At 40.8% G+C, this 19,765-nt stretch overlaps 1 protein-coding gene across 1 annotated transcript in view; it reads left to right on the forward strand.

Moving 5' to 3' along the window:
• The window catches only part of AGBL1 (AGBL carboxypeptidase 1), a 356,032-nt gene that overhangs the window by 142,229 nt on the left and 194,038 nt on the right, over positions 1-19,765 (forward strand). Inside the window, exons 17-18 of the mRNA XM_067305788.1 lie at positions 2,915-3,059; positions 6,144-6,297. Of these exons, the coding sequence (XP_067161889.1) occupies positions 2,915-3,059; positions 6,144-6,297 (299 nt within the window). The remainder of the gene's footprint in view (positions 1-2,914; positions 3,060-6,143; positions 6,298-19,765) is intronic.

The raw sequence follows: 19,765 nt of genomic DNA on the forward strand, positions 1-19,765 counted from the left end.
GAGACCGTATTATCTGCTGTAGGAATACATGATCATTTACACTGCTTATGCACAGATGTTTTTTCTTTTTAATGTATGAGTAGCAATTATTGAAGCCTCACAAAGCCACTTGTAGGCTTACTGTTACTATTAGGTAGTTTGCTATAGATTGAAGCAGGTGTCAAGAAGTGATTCAGAAGTGTAGAAACATCTGTTCAGGGTGGCAGTAAGCTTGTTGCAGAGGTGCTCAAAACAAGAATGAAATGCACTGCTAAGCAGTGCAGTGTAAGAGCTGTGCATAAGTTCCCTCAGGCTCTTGAGATCAGAGTACTGTCAGGAGTAAGGAGCATTGGCTGCTAGAGTAGCAAGATCAGAAGGTCTGGTGGTGCAAAATTTCTGAGTAAATTGGCCATTTAGACAGGGGAGACTTTTGACTGCAGAATTACAGATGATAGAGGGAGAAGCCTTTACAGAAGTATTAGGGTCAGGCGGGAACACATTCCCAAAAGTGCATGGCAGATGTATAGGCAGGAACTGCCTGCTAGACTCACTTTACCCCAGACCTCTCACTAGAAATGTGAATTTGGAGGGAGAACCCTGGAATATCTCGGAAAATCATAGCGCTTCCTGACAGTTCTTTATGAATAAGGTCATCTGACCTTCTAAGTGACACTGAGTACAACAGAGGCTGGGGAGATGAATACTTTCCTTACACACTATACAAGAAATGGTTCTTAATTATCCTTCACTGTCCAAATTAACAGGAACTAAACCAAATGGCATTGTCCTGACTTAAAATACACTGGACTCAAATTCTGGACCCATTGAAATGCATATGTGATAGCTAAATAGATGTTTATTTGTGGAGTCATTGCATTTTTTATCTCAGTCTCTTTGTGTGGTTTATCTATAAAAGAAATGTTGGGGTGAAGGGTTCAGCTGAGGATAAAGTCAGAGGCTTCTCAGTTTGCCACTGTGACTCAGTGTTCCTTTCCTATCTATTGATGCAGTCAGTATCATTCACTTCACATGTTCCTAACTACTAAATTCAGGTGAAAAAAACAGTATTGTATTGTGTCTTCCTCATGAAAAAGAGCTGATTATTTTGGAGAATTTGACAAGAATAATTATCTTTTCTCTCCACCCCTTTGAATAAAAATGAACAGCAGCAAAATAAACTGGTATTGTAAATTTCAGGAGCTGAAATTGCATCTTTTGGTTGCCTCCTCTATTTTGCATTTTAATGCAACATTGATGATAACATTTGTCAAAGAAACCTCACAGTCCTTCAGAATCAGAAGCTTCAGCAACAGCATAATTGGTGCAGTGTGGGAAAAATATTGTTTGAAATGTACTTATGGATGCAATTTGCTGTGAAGCTTCTCCCTAAAGTGCATGAATTGTCTCTTCATCTCTGCTAAAAGAACTTTCTTGCTCATCCTCAAGTCATCTCTTTATCAGAGTAAATCTCTTGCAGGAGATCCTGTCCTGAAACTAGATGGAGAAGCTCACTTTGAGATTTCTGTAGTTTTAAGGAAGGGATGTCAGGGCCTTGAGTGCACTAAAAGGAGTTGGTGGCCCTGAGCAGCCTTACCTGGGACCTCTGTCCACCTACTCTGCCCATGGGCCCAAAAGCCCCATTTCAGCTCAGCCCAGAGCCCTCAGTCCTTGCCTGTGCTGCGTTGTAGGACTGCCTGGTCTCCAGCTCAATCACAGCTGTGCTGTGAACCCTGCTGATCAGGACCCTGACCTGTGAACTGACTTCCTGGCTTGACCTCAGCTCTGCCTCACCACTGTGGATGTGCCTGATGACCCGGGCCCTTGGATAAACCTGACTGTCGTCCAGGTGCCTGCCCTGCTTGAGGCCTCTGCCCTGCTAGCTGCAATACTGCCCTGGGCTCCTTGTCCCTCAGGGAGCAGCTGGTCCTTGCTGCTCTCTGACAGGGAGAGGCTCAAGTCATTGGGAAGGAGAGATGCAGTGAGGGGATTTTGGTTAGCTCATGTCCGGCAAATCTGCATGAGGTCATTTCTTCTACATAGGAAGTCTCCATCCAAACCCACTTCTCTCCTCTTCATAGTCAGGAGAGAGCCTCTGATGATACTTGAAAGATTTTATGTATGTCCTAATTTTTTTCTAGAACATCCCTTTTCTTCAGTGCCCTGTGCTGGGGCTGAATGGCTGGTTTCTTATTCTAGCAGGATATTCTTTTTTTTTTTTTGGGTCTCCAGGTTCTCACAAAATATTTTCGCATGACATAGTTCAGGAATGCGAATAGGTACATGCAGCTTTGACCAAGATAACTTGGACATCAGAAGCAATGCAGCAGTGTTAGCCTGTTGCATTAGTTTAGATACGTCTGTACTGCAGAGTGTGAACTAGCATTAGTTATCTTCTTTCTTATTTGCACTTTTACCAAATTAAACTGTTATTTTCCCATGAGAGTGCTCCCATCTGTCATCAACACATGACTAGCTGGGACTGACCATGCCCAATACTGCCACACACTGCTCTGCCTCTTGACTCCCTGCTCTCTGCTGGCCTTTGCTGGCTACTGAATGAATCCCAAGACAACCGTGAATTTGGCTTTGCCCAGTGGCACATCATGATCTTGCTTGTATCTCCATGTCTACTGATACCAGAGTTTCTCTAACCATCCTTCTTTTACATGGTCTGTAGGTGCATTGCTGTGTTACTGAGTGTTGTTTAGCACTGTGCTATGTTTTGTACCTGTCCATTGCTGGGATCAGATTGATTGTACTTGCATGGGGCCTTCCCAGGCTTGGTACAATGGCTGGTTGAGTTTGGAGTCCAGCTGCAGCATGAGGTGAAAACTCTTTCAAGGTGGATACTTCTCTGAATGTTTAGTTCTTTCATGACCACTTCAAATGTGCATCCAGAAGTGATAACCACGTCCCCCTCTTTCTCTTCCCTCAGAAACCACTACCGCAGCTGTGCAGCTGCAGCGGGAGGCATGAGGAGAAAATCCTACTACACACTCGCCTTCAGTATCACGTTCCCTCATGAAGATGATGTCTGCTACCTGGCCTACCATTACCCCTACACCTACTCCACAATGATGGTAATGCTGATATATGCATCTAGATAAGCTAATGGGCCTGACAGACTGGAGCTGCCTTCTGTGTGAATAGATTCTGAGATAGCACAGAGGCCTGTTCTCACAGGCTGTTAATTAATTATCCTGATGCTTTCATTACTTTGCCTGCAACTGCAACCCTCTGTCAACTATGGAGCCCAGAATGTGATAGTAGAAAAAAGATTTCTGTATGGGATAAGCTGGGACACAAACCATTAGTGTTTATACTAGTCCTCAGATAAGGCAAAGCAAACATCTGCATATCCTCTGGGCTGCAGGATCCTCCTCCTGAAAGGGTGAGAAGCAGGCAGGATAGCGCTAATGGCAAGTCAGAAGTGAAGGCCGCTTGCTCCTCTTTTTGATAGAACATAACAGTTCTGCTTTCACAGCTGCACCCAGCCATACTGCAGCACTGGGCCTCATTTGAGTAGTATTTGTCAGCTGCTCTCTCCAGTTCCAGGTGGTTCAGTTCTTTTTTTTTTCAATTTCCATTGCCAGTTCCTTTCATTCTGGGCAATAAATGCATATGTGGATTGGCGAAGTTTAACTTTTTAACTTTTACCAGGTGGGTACGAGTTTACCATTATCAGATATGAAAGAATAGGCTATAAAGAGAAACAAAATGCCCTCTCTCACTTACTAGCCATTCTGCTCTATGTATGGCCAGCATAATTTGGGTTAGATTCATTCCTATTCAAACAACAGTCTCTTGTCAACTGCTTTGCATCCCATTATGGATGTTCAAAGAAACTGCTTTCATTATCTGAGATAAGACCAGTCAAGCCCTCACAGTCCAAACTGTGCCTGTAAGGTCACTTATTCTTGGGCTTATGGTTACCAGTTCTCTTTTGGATCAATGCAGAAGAGAGAGGGAGAGAGAGAGCACTCCAGCAGTAGGATCTGACCTATAGTCTTGAAGGCATGTATATTCTACAGTCTTCAGGGGAAAAGACAAATGTGATACTGAGGAATGGTGGTGAATCAGTCCACTGAATACTTTATTACTGAGGTGCAGTGCCTCATCATTATTTTACTGTTATTGATTTCTACCTTCTGCTGGCACACAGGCAAGAGAGCCTTGGAGAGTTTGTATGCTCTGGGAATCTCTGAATATCTCACTTGCTCCTGAATGAATAGAATTGAGATGGAAAAGATGTTATTCCTAGACTTGCAGGGCCAAATCTTGAAGTATTTCACTGCCTCTTCAAATAAAATGCTTGTTGAAGCTGAAGGGAATTTTGCCCAAGAAAAAGTTTAAAAGAACTCAAACTCAGTAAGAGCCACAAAATTTGGTAAATAGGAATTAGGGATGGAAAAGATTGATAGATTGTCCTGTCCATCTCTTTGGCCAAAGCAAAACTGTTGCCTCTAATATATTCTAAAAAGCTATTTTGCTCAGAGTAATTTAAAATGTCTTGAGTGATGGGATTTACACATTTTCCTCCTTACTTTAATTTCCACAGTGAATAAACTATATCAAGTTTGTGCACCAGTAGGTTTCATTTTAAAACATTTGTCCATTGGTGAAGTATGTAAGTTTTATATATCAGTAATAAATTAAAAGTGATTAGAAACCCAAGGGCTCAATTAAATAAATAGTGCTTTGGGGAAGAAGATAAACTTGTATACGGAGTTAGTAATTTGGAAATGTTTTTAAATATCATATATTTTTAATAGTTACAGACATATTTACAACAAACACACTTTGAGGAATACTGTTTGAACTGGATGCACTCTGCAGTTCATTACTTCTTGTCCATTAGTAATTACATTTATTTTATGAACAGTAATCTATTTATTTTCACATTAAAGTGTTAATTGTTTGGACATCAAGCTGAAATCTCTATGGTAGCTGTATCCAATTATGTTTCACTGGGTACCAGGAACATAAGTAATTGATTATGTTGAGTCCTCTGTATCTGTGCAAGATCATTAGATGGGTCTAATAATTGCATTCACTTTATAGATCAGTATGTTAGTTGTTTTATGACATAGACAACTGTAAATTTCAGTCCCGTGTGTGCTTTCAAGTGGATACTGCGAAAGCAGTCTGATCAAAAGGTAGCTCCAAGGTCTGAGGAACAGGAATACCTGGTTCCTTAAACATTGTCTGAAATTTAGCTCTAACTACAAAAAGCAACCATGTGAGGATTGTTCAGTGAAATAAATTGGTGTGTTTTAGTTTAAGATCTGTTAGGACGAGTGCACGTAAGGTGGTATACCTATTTCTAGCAATCTAGAGACAACTGATGCTCCATGACACTTAGCAACAGCCTGCGATGGGATTACTTGCAGTATCATTGCTACTTGCAATTACAGTGTAAACAGAGAGAGTGAGCCACAGACACTGCACGTCATCTGGTGTGTGGGTGGCAAGTGGCTATGTGTCTAATGAGGCAATCAGAACAAGTTCCAAAAAGACATATTTTTTTTATAGCTGCCAATTCTTTTTCTCAAATTCCTCAAGAAGCTGTTGGACTTCTTAAGAATTATTTAAAATCACCAACCATCAACTCTGGGAAAAAAAATCCCCTTTTAAATAACTTCTTGGAAAGACACTATTTTTTCAGATTCTCCACCACCAATTATACAAAATGTTGTTTTGATGTAAACTTTTTGACTGCCTCTGGTGTAGAATTGTTCCTGAGTTTTACTGGCATACGCTTGACAGATAATCAGTCAGTTCTACAAATGCTCAAAAATGACTAGTTTCTCACATTTTACTACACGGTCCCTATTAAAATGCAAAGAGCAGGCAGTTCTCTTCTGGATTTCATGTATGCATAAAATTTCTTTACACTAATAAGAGAAACTCGTAGGAGCTGTTCAGGTAAAGTGATATATGAGTGATAGTCCTGTGCAGCTTCAGTGAATTTGGAGGTATTCTGAACAGCATGCGCATATTTGCGGGATGTAAAAGGACACAATGGTAGCTGGCAGAAGAGAGGAGGCTGGGAAACTTGCAAGAGATGAAGTTAGTACCAATAATGATATACAACTAGTGGAATAAAATGAGGTTTTATAGACCATAAACTCACTTGTAAATCTGTTTCCTTGCTTCTTTCTCAGTCCCATCTTGACATCCTGGAACAAAATAGGAACCCCAAGAAGGTTTACTGGAGGCAGCAGACGCTCTGCCAGACGCTAGGAGGAAATCCATGCCCGTTGCTCACAATCACTGCCATGCCAGAATCTAAAAAAAGAGATGACTTGGAGCAGTTCTGTAAGTAGCCAAATGAAGCATAAGAAAAAGATGGTGGCGACTTGCGGTCATGTCAGAAGTTTGCAATGACAACCTGTTTTGTGAGCAAATTGATTTTCTTGCCGTTCTCATTTTAGAAGAAGAAATCTGAAAATGGGGAATAGTCAATTACAACTTTTTTTAAAGGACAGATTTACGTGGTGGGTGGGGGAGAGCTGAAACCATTTTTTGCTTCAAGTTTTTCTTTAACAATCTGAAACAATTACAAAGTTCAACACCACATGGCTCCAACAGCAAGAAACTGCGCTCAAATAATCAGTTCAACAAGCAGTTTGAATTTTTTTGTTTTTGTTCCAAATTGAAATGATGTTTCTTTTGAAGTTTCAAATTTGCCAAAAAAGTACAAGATCACTGTTTTCCCAGCTGTAGATGGTAATTGCAGTGTCCTGGTCAAATTCCAGCTCTTGTCATTCCATTCAGCCTCATCCAATGCACCCGGTAGATCCATCTGGACGCAGTATTGCTCCTTGCATTCTGTCCTAGTCCTGACTGTTGATGTATGACCTAGTGGTAAATATCATAGCTGCCATATTATACCTAGAGATGGTTGTTTTTCTTTGTGAACATCAAAGATTTTGAACTTAGATGGGCTTAATTAGCAACACTGACATGCAAGTTTCTATAATCAGTGGCAAGTGACAAGACAATTCTGGCTAGCAGCGTGTTGGGTTTGCTTTGATTTGCAAGCCTAAATGGCCAAGTACCTGTATGTAGGCTGACTGAGAGAGGGCAACCTTTTTTTACTGAGTCTGGAACGAGGCACAAACTGATTTTCCTCTACTCTTTCACACTTCTGTAACAATTGGGGAATTTTCAGGAAGTGTGGAAATTTAAATTGCTTTAAGATCTTTTTGGATGCTTTGGAAAAGTGTATCATTATCTCACAGAGATATTAAGCTAGAAGAATCCAAAGAGATGCTGTGATATGAACCACATCGTTTCTTACTGCAGAATTCTCCGTTCAGTTGTATGTGGTGATATGTGAGTAGCACTCCTCATAATGTCCATGCTACATTCATTCACTAAAAGAGAGCTAAAATATCAAAGCTGGTGAAAGTTATTGCTATCTTTTCTGGTTTAAGTTTAGAGCACAATGACTGCAGTTATGCTGACATTAGTGTAATCATCCTGAGCTTATACCTTTTTATTATAATTGTCAGTCAGTTTTCATTCAGGAAGCATTTACCCCGTAATTAGCACATTTCTGAGCATGAACATGGTTTTCTAGGGTGAAATTTTAAAGCAAGATCACAAAAAGTTGCCAAGGACAGCCTTCATGGGAATTCATAAAGTGCTGGCACATAAATAGCTTTAATGCTAGAAACTGGAGGCAGTGTCAGAGAGAGAAAACTGTATTGTTGGTGTTGCTATTATTAGTATTATTTATATTACAGTAGCACATACAGCACATGATTAAGGCTTTGGCTGCGGTGGGTGCTGTCCATGCCTGAAATGAAGAGAGAATTCTTGCCGTTAAGCACTTTTGATCCATGATAACGATGACATAGAACAGAAAATCAAACCACTAGTGAATGGGCGTTGTGGTGAGGGAGGGTGGTTATATAAAGAAGCCTTTGGCACACTCTAGACAGTCTCCTGGTTAGATGTTAGCTTTTGACAGCAGGTTTTTAAATCTCATGGCAGAAGTGGATCTTAACAGGGCAACTGAAATAAAAAATAGGCAAGCTGGAGTATTTTATTTGGGTGTTGGAGGCATCTAGAAGAGACATGTAGCGAACAAGTTTTTCTGCCCAAATGAATACTCCTTTCCAATGAGACTACAAACTAAAAGCTAAGATAATGGTTGAATTTATCAGAGCAAGGACTTGCAGTGGGGTCATTCACAGGCTAGGTGAATGTGCTAAACACTGGATTAAGTGCCTTTTTGGCTTTGATGAGACTTTCTGAAAGGCCTTGCTTTTCTGACAAAGGAAAGCAAAAGCTGATTTTGAAGTCTTCAGCTTTTTTTGCAAAGCACCATTCTTTGCTTTCTGGCCAACAATAGAGCATGCCAAGGGGTTTCAGAGTGATTTTGGAGCTTGTAAATGAAATTGTTGGGATATTTCAGCACAATGCGACTGTAATAAACCAAGTCTGGAGACATGCAGACCCAGTTATCAGAATAAAAATTCTGCAAGAAAATCACCAGCCTCTATCAATGAACTAAAGTGGGAAGAGTTAAGGATGTTTTCACCTTTGGCACCAGCCACAAGAGGGAAACATAATCACATGTGCTAATAATGGGCTAGACTGTACATCATCTAGAGTCCTTGGACCTAGCTCTGGACTAAGACTTTCCTGGGCTGCGTGTGGTACTGTGGGGAAGAATCAGGTGGGTGTCTATGTCTGCAGGACTTATACTCTATACTCAAGACAAGTGAGAGATAGAGACATACTGAATTGAGGAGCATGAGGAAATGACAATACTGTACTGACCCACACAATACCCTGAGAGTCACACTGCTCTTAGGTAGCACCATGATGTAAACGTGACAGTGTTATGAGGTGTTCCCTTGCCATGAAGCTTCATATCATCTGAGTGTACCAGAATGCAGCTTGTGGTGGTAAAATTGAATCTGGCAGGCTTTCAAAGGTCATTAACCCGTCTGTGAAGGCCAGGCTTGCACAATCCTTGTGTGCTATAGGCTTGGATTACTCATTCAGCACAGATTTGCTGAAAGATTCATAAAGGATCTGTGAACAGTTTGGACAGATACTTGTTCCGAATGGTTCAGAGTGTTATAATATTCAGCATCTGGGTTTAAATCCCAGCTATATGGCCCAAGGTTCTCTTTATTTTTGAGAGAAATCCCCCTGGATTTATGATCTTACATGAATTCAGTAGGACCCCACAGTTCTGCCTGAAATTCCATGAAACCATGGACAGCTAAGCAGCCTTTTTGTGAAGCTTTGCAATGCAATAAGGTTAAGGGCTTTCTAGATTTATCCATGAACCAGTTGAACTCAATCAGAACACATGCAAAACCCATCTGCCTGAACTGAAATAGAAATTGTTTGGGGGAGAGTGTGTCAAGACAAGGCAACACAGTTCCTCTCAAGTTTCCCAGACTCTAAACACCGGTACTCTCAGGTGATGGTAAATATTTTGTTGTTTTATCAAGTGGAAGAGCAGCAATGCAGCACACCATATTTTGTGCTGTGGGGATGCCTCTAGGCAAATCTGAATAATCACGTATGTGCTTATTTTGTTTAAACAGTTTGGATAATTATGGCTTTGGGAGGTGCACTGAGCCTAATTTGTGCTGCTTTGTGCAGCTTTGATCATCAGTTACTTCTCAGTTCGCTCATCTTGTATGATGTGCCCTTCTTTGTGAAGTGGTTTGGCTGATGGAGGGACTTGTTTGTCATTATTTTCCAGGCTAAAAATATAACTCAAAAAAGCAAGTATTTAAAGAGCTAAATATGAGGGGTCCAAAGGGTGGAGATTTTCCCAGTAATAACTCCTGTTGCTTTGAACAGTCTCCATGCACGTACATTTCAGCTTGAGAAGTGGTGTGGAGCTCCAGCTTTGGAGGACTCAGCACATGGGTAATGAATAAAAATTATTGACAGCCTTTGTTCTTTCTGTCTACTCCCAGAGCTCTGGGCTATCCATAGCTCCTATGGGCTGTAGTCATTTCGCCTTCCTATCAAATTTATTTCTTCTCCTTTGTACATTCATTAATCTGCACCTTCAGAAATTTTTCAGTAGCACCAATCGCACAGATAAAATACACGTTCTCCAAGGCTGAGTAGCTGTTGCACACGATCATACTTAACTATTCTAAATCCTTTTTTTCCTTCTCCACTATAGATACTTGGGGAGTGGGAAACAGAGATATCACTGAAGAAGAGGTATTGAGTGAGGAGTGTTAGGAGGAGAGCAGGATCAGCCTGGGAAGAGTGCTGGGGAAGGAGTCACTGTGGTGCTGGAAGTGCTGATAGGGAGGGCCTGGGGAAGATGAGGGCATGACATCCTCTGTGTCAGCTGTGCTTTTTTTTTTCCCTCTCTCAACTCTTTCAGATTGCTCTTGTCAGGCTTTTGATTAATGTGGCCCAAGGATGGTTAAATTTGTCTGAGTTAAATTTATTAATGTGAGCCTTGTTAATAGGAAGCACAAGCCATGCACGCTCCTTGAAACTGCACACTCACTGCATACTGAAGGAAAGAAAAATGGGCTGCTGTTTTTCTTCATTATGCCTAGTTTATGTGAGACTTTGATATTCACTTAGGCTCCTTTCTCCTCCCTCTTTCTCTATCTCCCCTTCATGTGATGGTGGTGTACTGAATTATTTTTATTAAATGCTCAATTCTGAAACTGATATGAGGAAGAAAAGAAATGAGCCAGGAACTCTTTAACTTCCTGTGTTTTGTATCTCTGTCACACAACATCTCCCTTACAAACAGTGCAACTTCCATTCAAACTTGATTAGCATCTGTGAAGGCCTGGGGACTGAAATAGAAAGTCAGAGGCTGGACAGTGGTTCCTGTTGGGCTTTGGAGCCCCACAGGTTTGTACAAATAGAAGATTGGCCTCTGTATACCAGGGGGTATCTTGTTTTGTGGTTAAATTTGCCCTTCCTGCCTTCATGTGAAGACTGAGTGTCCTGCAAAGAGGGATGTCTGTGCTTTTCATTCCAACTGCAGTATCCCCCATAGTCTTGTGATAAAGATAAAGCCATTAGTTTCCCCCTCTGTCTCTGTATGGGAAACACCAATGACAAAAGGAAGGGACTGTTTTTTGTCTCTTCTTATCTGTCTTCTCCACATTCCTCTTTCCCTCCCCCTTATTCTTTTTCTCAGAGAGTTTCACCCTGCAGATTCGACCTTCCAAATTATGCAGAGCTTTTCCTCAGAAGACTGTAGCTCTTAGAATTGTATTAAAAAAGACAGGTTTCTGCAAGCTCCCATGAGTGTATTGAGCTTCCACACTGCACCTGCCTTGGGTATTGAGTCACCACTTGTGAGCCTCTGAAAATGAAAAGAGCTGGGGACTGGAAAGGAAAGAATGGTTGGGAAGGCATTTACTCTTTGGTGACTTTGCTCCTGGCTATGTTAGCTCTAGCCTTAGACATTGTTGCCTGATGAAAGTTAAAGGGACTTTTCAAGGTAGAGCAATTCCCAGCATCTTTCAGAGACATTCTCAAGTGAATGCAGAGCAGTGAGAATGATTAAGTTTCAAATCTTGGTGCCAAATCCCTGATCATCTTGGTGAAGTTAATAGGAGCTTGCTGAGCTCTGATTTTCTTGGGTTTGCCCCACATAGTCAACTCAGTGAAGGCAGCGTTAGCAGAAGCACAGCATAATAGTTTGCAAACCCTCATTTCACAGCGTTATACATACAAATGTGTAGTATGTGACTGTGCTCTATTAAAACTCCCTGTCAGACAGACAACTTACCACTGCAATTAATGCACATTCGTTAGGAAGATCTGTATTATTCCTGGTTGTTGAATTTATGCTCCACTTTTTAACAGATATGGACAATGGCAAATTTGGAGCTAGTGCCTAATCTCATCATGGTTTCCTACATCTCAGGGTTTTATGCAAGTGTTGCTTCTTATTAATGAGATGTGGATAGCCCTAGCATACAATAAAGTAGTGCACTTGCCTTAGCTAAGACTGCTTGTGACAGTACAAGAGTCTGTCAGAATTCAGTTTTGTAGACTGAGTTTGCCAGTTTGGCAGGTGAAACAACCCTGTGTTTTCTCAGCAAATTAAACTTGATCCATAGTCTCCCAAGAGACAATTAACATGGCAATGCCCAATGACCCCTTTTAGACAAGAATTGCACTTATTAAATGATTTTCTGTAGCAGGAACAGCTGATCTATGCCTGCAGCATTGCAGAACCGGGGCACTGAGATACATAAAACATGAAGGTTTAAGAAGTTCATGTCTACAAGATGCTCACAGGGATGATGGAATGGTTCTTCAACTCTCTTCCTGTTCAGTGAGTGAAAAGTAATGGTTAATCAGGATAGGAAGAAAAATAATACCCTGAAGTAGTCCCATCATAACCAGTATAAATATGAAGAAGCTTCAAGAACAGAGTGGGTACAGCAGCATTTTCCATTATCCACCAGCCTGAACCAAATTAGATGATTTGGCCTGAGCCAGATTAAATGATTTGGAAAGCAGAGCTGAAAACTAGTTTGCTGGGTATTCTGCAGTAAGCAGGAGCCAGTAAGACTGTGAAGGACAGTGAAGGTGAGCTACCAGCTGACTAGCCCCTGCAGGCCATAGGATGCTGTAGTAAATGGCAGAACAAATGGATAATTAGCTCTTCGAAGAGCTGTAAGTAAACGATCCAACCAATCATACATGTGTGATCATAAAATTCTGTTCCAGAAAGGAAAGTGGAGCACACCAGTATCTTGCCCGTGTAACAGAAGATTGAATTAAAACTACCAAATGCAAAACAGCTGGTCAGACAGGGGCAGTTTACACTGTATTGTTTTGAGCTCACTGTATTGAGCATCTTTAGGAGGTGTTTCCTTGGCTGTGCACTGAGTTGGGGTGGGTAGCTCTCTTCTCCTTTAGTTAGAGAAGGGAAAGGGGAGGTCACCTCTGAACTACTGTGGAGTAGACACTATTCCAGTTGGTGCTAATATGGATGGTTAACTGAAACAAAGGGAAGAATTAAAATTTTAATGGTTTTAGGGTTGTGTGACAGCATGCCACTGTAGCTGATGATAGCCAGCATTTTGCATTCTTAGTTCAAATGCGTAAGCATGATATATTGCCGTGGGCATTAATACTGCATCCAGTGAAATCAGGGGGAAGTTGCCACTTCTGCAGGGTGGAGCGGAGCAGTAATTGTTTATGGTGTCACAGAGAAAATAATTGGAAAGTTCTCTTCAAGGCTGGATGTGCTGTTGTGGCTCCCGTTAATAATACTGATTAGGCTGTGTGTTACGAGTGCTTTACCCATTCCACACACCTGCTGAGTGTCCTTTCGGCAGTGTGCGCAGCATTACAGAGCTGGATTGTGGGGTTTAAAGTTAAACCCACATGTCCCAGCTAATTAGCAGCAATGGCAAGGAAAATTAAACAAAGTCTGACAGTAGTAAATGGATTTATGTCTGTAATAACTGTCATTTTGTGTTGCTCTTCCCTCATCACATGTCCTCTTTATGCAAGGCTGAAGAAGCCATTATGGATATTATCATACAGAGGCAATGACACCTGCTTGCATTTGATGTAATCTTTCTGCAGTTGGAGCACTTTTTCTGCCTGAGTCTAGGCATGTTTCTAAAGATGGAAAGAGTAACATTTTTGAGATAGGGATAGATGGATGCTTATGCCCTTTGGATCTCCTGATGCTCCTGGATCTAGAAAGAGGAATAAATAAAGACTAATGAGGTGTGTTTACTTGACCTCATCTTAAAGTCCAGAATCAAACAGACCTAGTCTCCGTGAGAAATATTCTAACATTTCTCAGTGTGCTCGTATAAGCTAGTTAGATGGTGGTTTTGCTACTTTGATCTTTTTCTCTTTTCTCAGAAGAAAACAAGCCCCTTTACCTTTACATACTAATTTGCAGCAAAGAACAATTCCTGAGCAAAGAACAGCAGAGGATGTGAATTGCAGAGGCCACATGTGCAGAATACTGGGAAATAACGATCATGTGGAGAGTGTACACAGTTTAATTAAGCACATTGATTAAATCAATATGATTCAAACAGCTTAGTGCTCCAATCATCTTAATCTCATTAAATGTAATTCAGGCCTCGATAATTGATTAATAATGCATTATAGTTTATGAATTATTGACTCTGAGTTATTATAACTGCCTAGTCCCTGTGTGGCAACCAGTGTTGCATGTTAATTATGAGAGGCTCATGTGCTCTTCTTTTGAATGACTTTTTCAAAGTTGGAGATGACATATCTTCTAATGAAACGTGGATCAAATTAGATCAATCCCTTATTGGAGTCAGCCCACCCCAAAGGAAAATGCACTTTTTAAAGGAAGCTCTCATGTAATGACATTGAAATAGGAAGGTAGAATGATCTGCTTTGATTGGTAATGATCTTTCAAGCAGCTGGAAGAGCTGCCTGTAGCAGTTGAGCTGAAGTGCTAACCTGGCAGTGTGCTGATTAGAAACAGTTCACAACGGCAAGCACATCCGTTGTTCTAATGCCGTCGTGTGCTGTACCTCGTCTACCATGTACACATGCAACAGAGCTAATGCTGCTAAACCCGTAGGTCACACATGGATGCTGACTGTTTATAGAGCAGTCTCGTTCTCCATATTTCTGTCTGGATGCTCAGCGTTTCTGTGAAAAGAACTGATGGGCTTTTATAATGGCATTTCTACATGACAAGTGTCGTCTAACTAAAAGCATCATTGTGGGTCTTGATGAAAGTCTCAGGGGAGAAACCAAAGACTTAAGAAAGACTAAGCCCCCCAGGTGCCCCCCTATTAGACTACACTTCCATTGAATACGAGCAGAGGATATTGTCTCAAATAGATTGTCTTACATGTCTTATGTGTACTTATGTGGTCCAATTGCAGTCTTAAGCAGGCAGTCTACAATCATTACATTTCCTTAAAAGATCTTTACAGAAACTATTCTGCTTTTACTTTTCATCTCTTTCTTCTCTACCTCCATTCTTTACTTATGATTATATTTAAAAGTGAACAGATCTTTGTGTGTATAGAATTTGAATGAGAAGATAATTATAGCAAACAGTGGAGAAAAACATTTTTTGCTTGATTCTCCCCCTCTACAGTACTGGGTTTTGTATCAGTGTATTCTCTTGAGTTGAAAATTTGCTCCTAATTTACAGAGGTGCCAGTCAGAGGTGCCTGTCTCTCTTGCTTCATACCAAACACTTTGTTTTTGGTGACAGGAGGAGTCAGCTGTTGTGAAAACTGTGATCCTGCTTTAATGCAGCAAAGAAAAAAGACTAAATAAAATTGTCATGTGTTCCATACTGCTATGTAATTATAGAATTGAGAATATGAACTTTTTCTACTTGAATATCAAGTATGTCAAACATCTGAAGCCAAAGCAAAGATCTCCCGTTATGCACTGATAGCATGTGCTCTCAATTTCTCAACATTTTGTCTTTCAGTTTGAACATCTTTTCTCTGTCTTTTGTTTCTGATATCCCTGTCACAACTATGAACAGGAGACTGCTGTTTGCAGAAAAAGCAGACAAATTTCTGCAAAACTGTGTTCCTGTTTGAACATCCAATCTACTGCCATAAAGGAGGAATCTGGTTGAATGGAAAAGAAGATTTGTGAGATAGACATGGAATTATCTGCAGATTGAGCACTTACTAGTGTTTTTCATAATGCATCAACTGCTCTTTGAATTCCAGCATTTGGTGGGGCTGACTCAGCCAGCACAGCATTGATACTGGTGGTCAGCCTTCTGTGAGTTTGGTAAAATGCATATTAATACACTGAATCCAATTAGTCAAGGCAGGAAGCAATGCACAAAGAACACGGAAACACTGAATGAGTGTCTGTAACTGCCTGACAAATAGCTCTTGGAGCATAGCCAAGTAGCAGAATTCTTTGCAGAGGGGGAAGGTACATATTTTGGGATTATCTCCTCTCTTCCTCTCCCGCTCTTTGCCTTAGGTAGCATTTTAGTGGAACAGCCATCAATCTGAAGTGACATAATTATGTAGTGCAGTGGCTGATCTTTGTTGATCTCTAGTTTTCTGCATTTTTTTAAAGGACCTTCCTCCTGAGATTTGAAGGAGGACGTTTTTTGTACTGAGCCCTCCTGTTCCTAGGCGGTTGTGCTACAGAATTTTCTGCCTGCTCTTCAATGCTTGTTGTTCTGTCACCTTTTCTTCCTTAACTACAACAGTCTCATCTTTGTCCTGAGAGATTTTTAACCTTTGCATGTTCTTTCCATGTTCTTTCCAGAGAGGAAGTGTTCTGATTAAGAACAGCATTTTCTGTAATGTGAGTTAGCAATGTCTCTTGTTTGGAGCAGGCTTGGGCTTAAAACATCAGTAGTACTTTCTTAGCAGTGGCTATGCTCCACTCTTTCAGGATATCAGAGCCTTTTCTGGTGGGTCAATTAATTAAACCTCTTGAAAGTCTAAATCACCATGTAACTGTTTGCTGTAATTATTTCCATTTGTGCTTGTTCTGTTAAGAGCCTCAGAGGTGCCTTCTTGCAGGAGTCTGGTACTACTTGTATTTTTGTTATGAGGCAGTGAAAATTATGAATGAAATTGAAACAGGTTCAGTGGAGTTCATGTGTATTACTGATATTGTTTTGGAAATTTATAGCCAGCTGCTTGGAATGCACCTGTCTCGAAACACCCCAATGCCCTGGCCTCGTTGCAATCGAGCTACAAGCTTCCATAGCAGTGATAGGTTGCCCAAATTCTTGCCTTCGCAGGAGGGGAAAAATTCATCTTATCTCCCTCAGGGAAAGACTTCTGAATAACCTGCAGATGCTGCATTTCCAATTGCCAATCTGTGTATCTGTTAGAGGTATTGTAATACAGCCCAGCAGAGCCCCCAGGCAGCTTTCACTCCCACAAATGGTGAATGAGTGTTGAAATGCTACTAGGTTTCTGATATCAACCACAAATCATGGCATGAAAAAAACCCATATTTCAGTGAGCTGCACATTTCCCATGTCTGGCAATAAATTCTAGTCATTCACAGTGCTGTGGGGCATACGCTAAAAGGTCAATGTGGTACTTAGCCAGAGAAGCATTTGAATTGAGCTAAATCTGTTCTAGATGTGACAAAGATGGGCTCTGTGAGAGAGGGCATAATTTTAGGGTCAGATTGACTGCAAAAGCTGAATATTATTATGAGCAATATGCTTACTAATGGGTGAAGAGCTAATGCTTGTGCCTCAAGGTAAAAACAAAGGTCAGAAAAGAGTTTCTTCCAGCTGGCCACAATGTTGCTCATTTGGCCATGTGTCTTATTGCACAGGTTCTTGTTTTTCACAAATTACAAGGTTTGGATAACCTCCTGATGTAGGGTATAAAGTGGGCTGGCCTGAAGGTAGTTGGGTTTGCCCCCACACACCTGTGATAAATTAGTTATTTCCAGCTGGTAGAGCTGAAGTTGTGGATGATGTGACTTTCCTCCTCCTTGAATGAAGGGCCCTAGGATGGTGGCCTGCTCTAAGGTAAGAAATTGGAGTTTTGTAACAATGCTGGTCTTTTTTCTGCCCTGTTTATTGTCTGTAAGGCAGGTTGAGAAGCATCCTTTTAAGAAAAGCAGATGAACTGTTGTGTTGTTACAGTGACCAATGATTCATTTTTCTGTTTGGGTTGTAGCTCCTTGCTGCTACCTACTAAGCAAGCTATGGTCAGGGAGAAATGTCCAGGGTAGGACAGCTAGCAGGCTTCTCTTGTGAAGTAGAGCAACCTGTTTCTGGAAAGTGTGTATGTAGTATGTATGCTAGTTGTTGTCAAACCCAAGCAACTGTATTTGCTGTTATAGAGAACAGCTTTGTCTCTGGCTCAGTGTTTTTTCTCCCTGAGATAGAAAGGCTGTGCTATTATCGGGAATTGACCTAGATGTGCATTGCTTTCTGGAGCTATATGATCTCACTGGAACAAACTAGCCTTTGACCTGTAGTAGATAGCAAGATTGGACAGAATGAGCAAAAATAGGGGAAAAGAGCCTAAGAAAAACTGCTCTGCTCCTCTACTTCTAGCAAGTCATTGCTTTTGTGAGATGGATGCTCAGAACTGTTAGGCTTCCTGTCTGCTTTCTCGTCTGATGAATTATTCTGTATCCTTGTGTTACTTCATATATTGGATCTCAGCTCAGAGATAGGTTAGGGGAAGATGGTCATCTTGTCTTGCGCAAACTGTGTTGAAGAATTATTAGGCTGTGACAGAAATCATAGTGTGTCCTGCTTCAAGGGAAATCTGCTACTCTTGCATGTTGTCTCTTGATCCTGTGAATCTTGCATTTTTCACTCTCTAACAATGAGCTTTTATCATGTGCAAGCAGACATCTCATAAATATGCAAGACTAACAGACCACTGGGAAATGCTATGGGTGGTATTATAACTTTCATGATGTTTTCACCTTTATCCTTCTCAACTGGGGAGTTCCTTGGTGCTTTTAAGTTTGGTTGACTGGTTTTGAGAGACTGACTATTGTAGTTCACTTGAAAAAAAGACAAGACTTTCACCTGATATTTCAAGACTTTGAAAAATTTCTGAAAAATAACATTTTAATTTCTGAGTTTAATCTTCCAAGCTACAGGTTTTTTGTCTGATTAAGGCTGAGATAGCTAGTCACAGATTACAAATTATTGGAGTTGTTGGGATTGTATGGAACAGTTTTACTGCACATTTGTCAGAGCTGCAAGCAGATAGTTTGTTCAGATACTTTGCCCATATTCATGCAAGTGGATTTACATTCATATGCAACCTAACAAATGCTGTTTTTCTGTGCTGATGCTTATATTAATATAACTTGAGAGCGTTAGTGAGTTGGGAGGCATTTTTGCAATGCAGTGTGTGCCTTTATTTTTCCTCCTGTTCTTGGATCTTAATACTGAACACCTGCTATGTATAATTCCCACCTGTAAGTTGGCTTTGCTGGGAGGTTCTCTGCAGATTCCTGCCTGATCTGTTTAACTGAGTTTCATTTCTCTAATTGTAGAGCAGGAACAGTATGATGTGACTGATGCAGCCAATCTTACCCCAGTAAAATAAGTACAGTCCTGTATTGAAACTAAGCAGTTTGCAGACACCACTGGCTGATGCTTCTTGTCGCTTGTAACTTGTCTCAGAAACAAGAATTTGCAATTAATGGGCTGCAATTATACAGCAGTACTAAAATGAAATGGAACTAAAAATACCCTATAATTTTTAAAATACTGTTCTGTTAATGAGAGGATTTTGTCCTTCTCTACATCAAAGAGAAACTTGTTAGCTCTCTGAGCTTGCCTGTCTGTTTCTAATGCAGGGATAGAAATTGCTAATAAACAAGAGGAGACAGCTGCTATGTTCAGACTGTAAATGTGTTGATAGATCAACTAGTTGGCTAGTGACAGGGTAGATACTGCAAAGTGCGCTTGTGTCCACGGAGAGCTAAACTTGGACATTTGCATCATCTCAGAACACTCGTGGCCATCGGATATCAGCTTCTAGCTGACAGAAAACTAGGTGCATCAGGATTTTTCTTCCATTTTAGGCTACTATTTTTTTTTTTCTTAGAGTTCTTCTGCTTCATTTTGATATCTGATTTTGCAGAATTACGTGGCAGAAGGAAGAGTACTAGACAGTGTAGCTCTCCTGTCTTTCTAGCCCTCTACCCTAGAAGAGGAAAAAAAGTTCAGGTAAGTGTAGTGTTCTGTTTGGAATTCACCAGCTACCGTTTATGTCTGTATAACACTCCTCCTAAGGACTTGCTTTGCTGATCTTGACAGGACCATTTTTCTTAAGGAATGTGGCATCCTAGAGAAGTT

The sequence above is a fragment of the Apteryx mantelli genome, chromosome 15 (genome assembly GCF_036417845.1).
Source record: "Apteryx mantelli isolate bAptMan1 chromosome 15, bAptMan1.hap1, whole genome shotgun sequence".
NCBI classification, from domain to species: Eukaryota; Metazoa; Chordata; class Aves; order Apterygiformes; family Apterygidae; genus Apteryx; species Apteryx mantelli.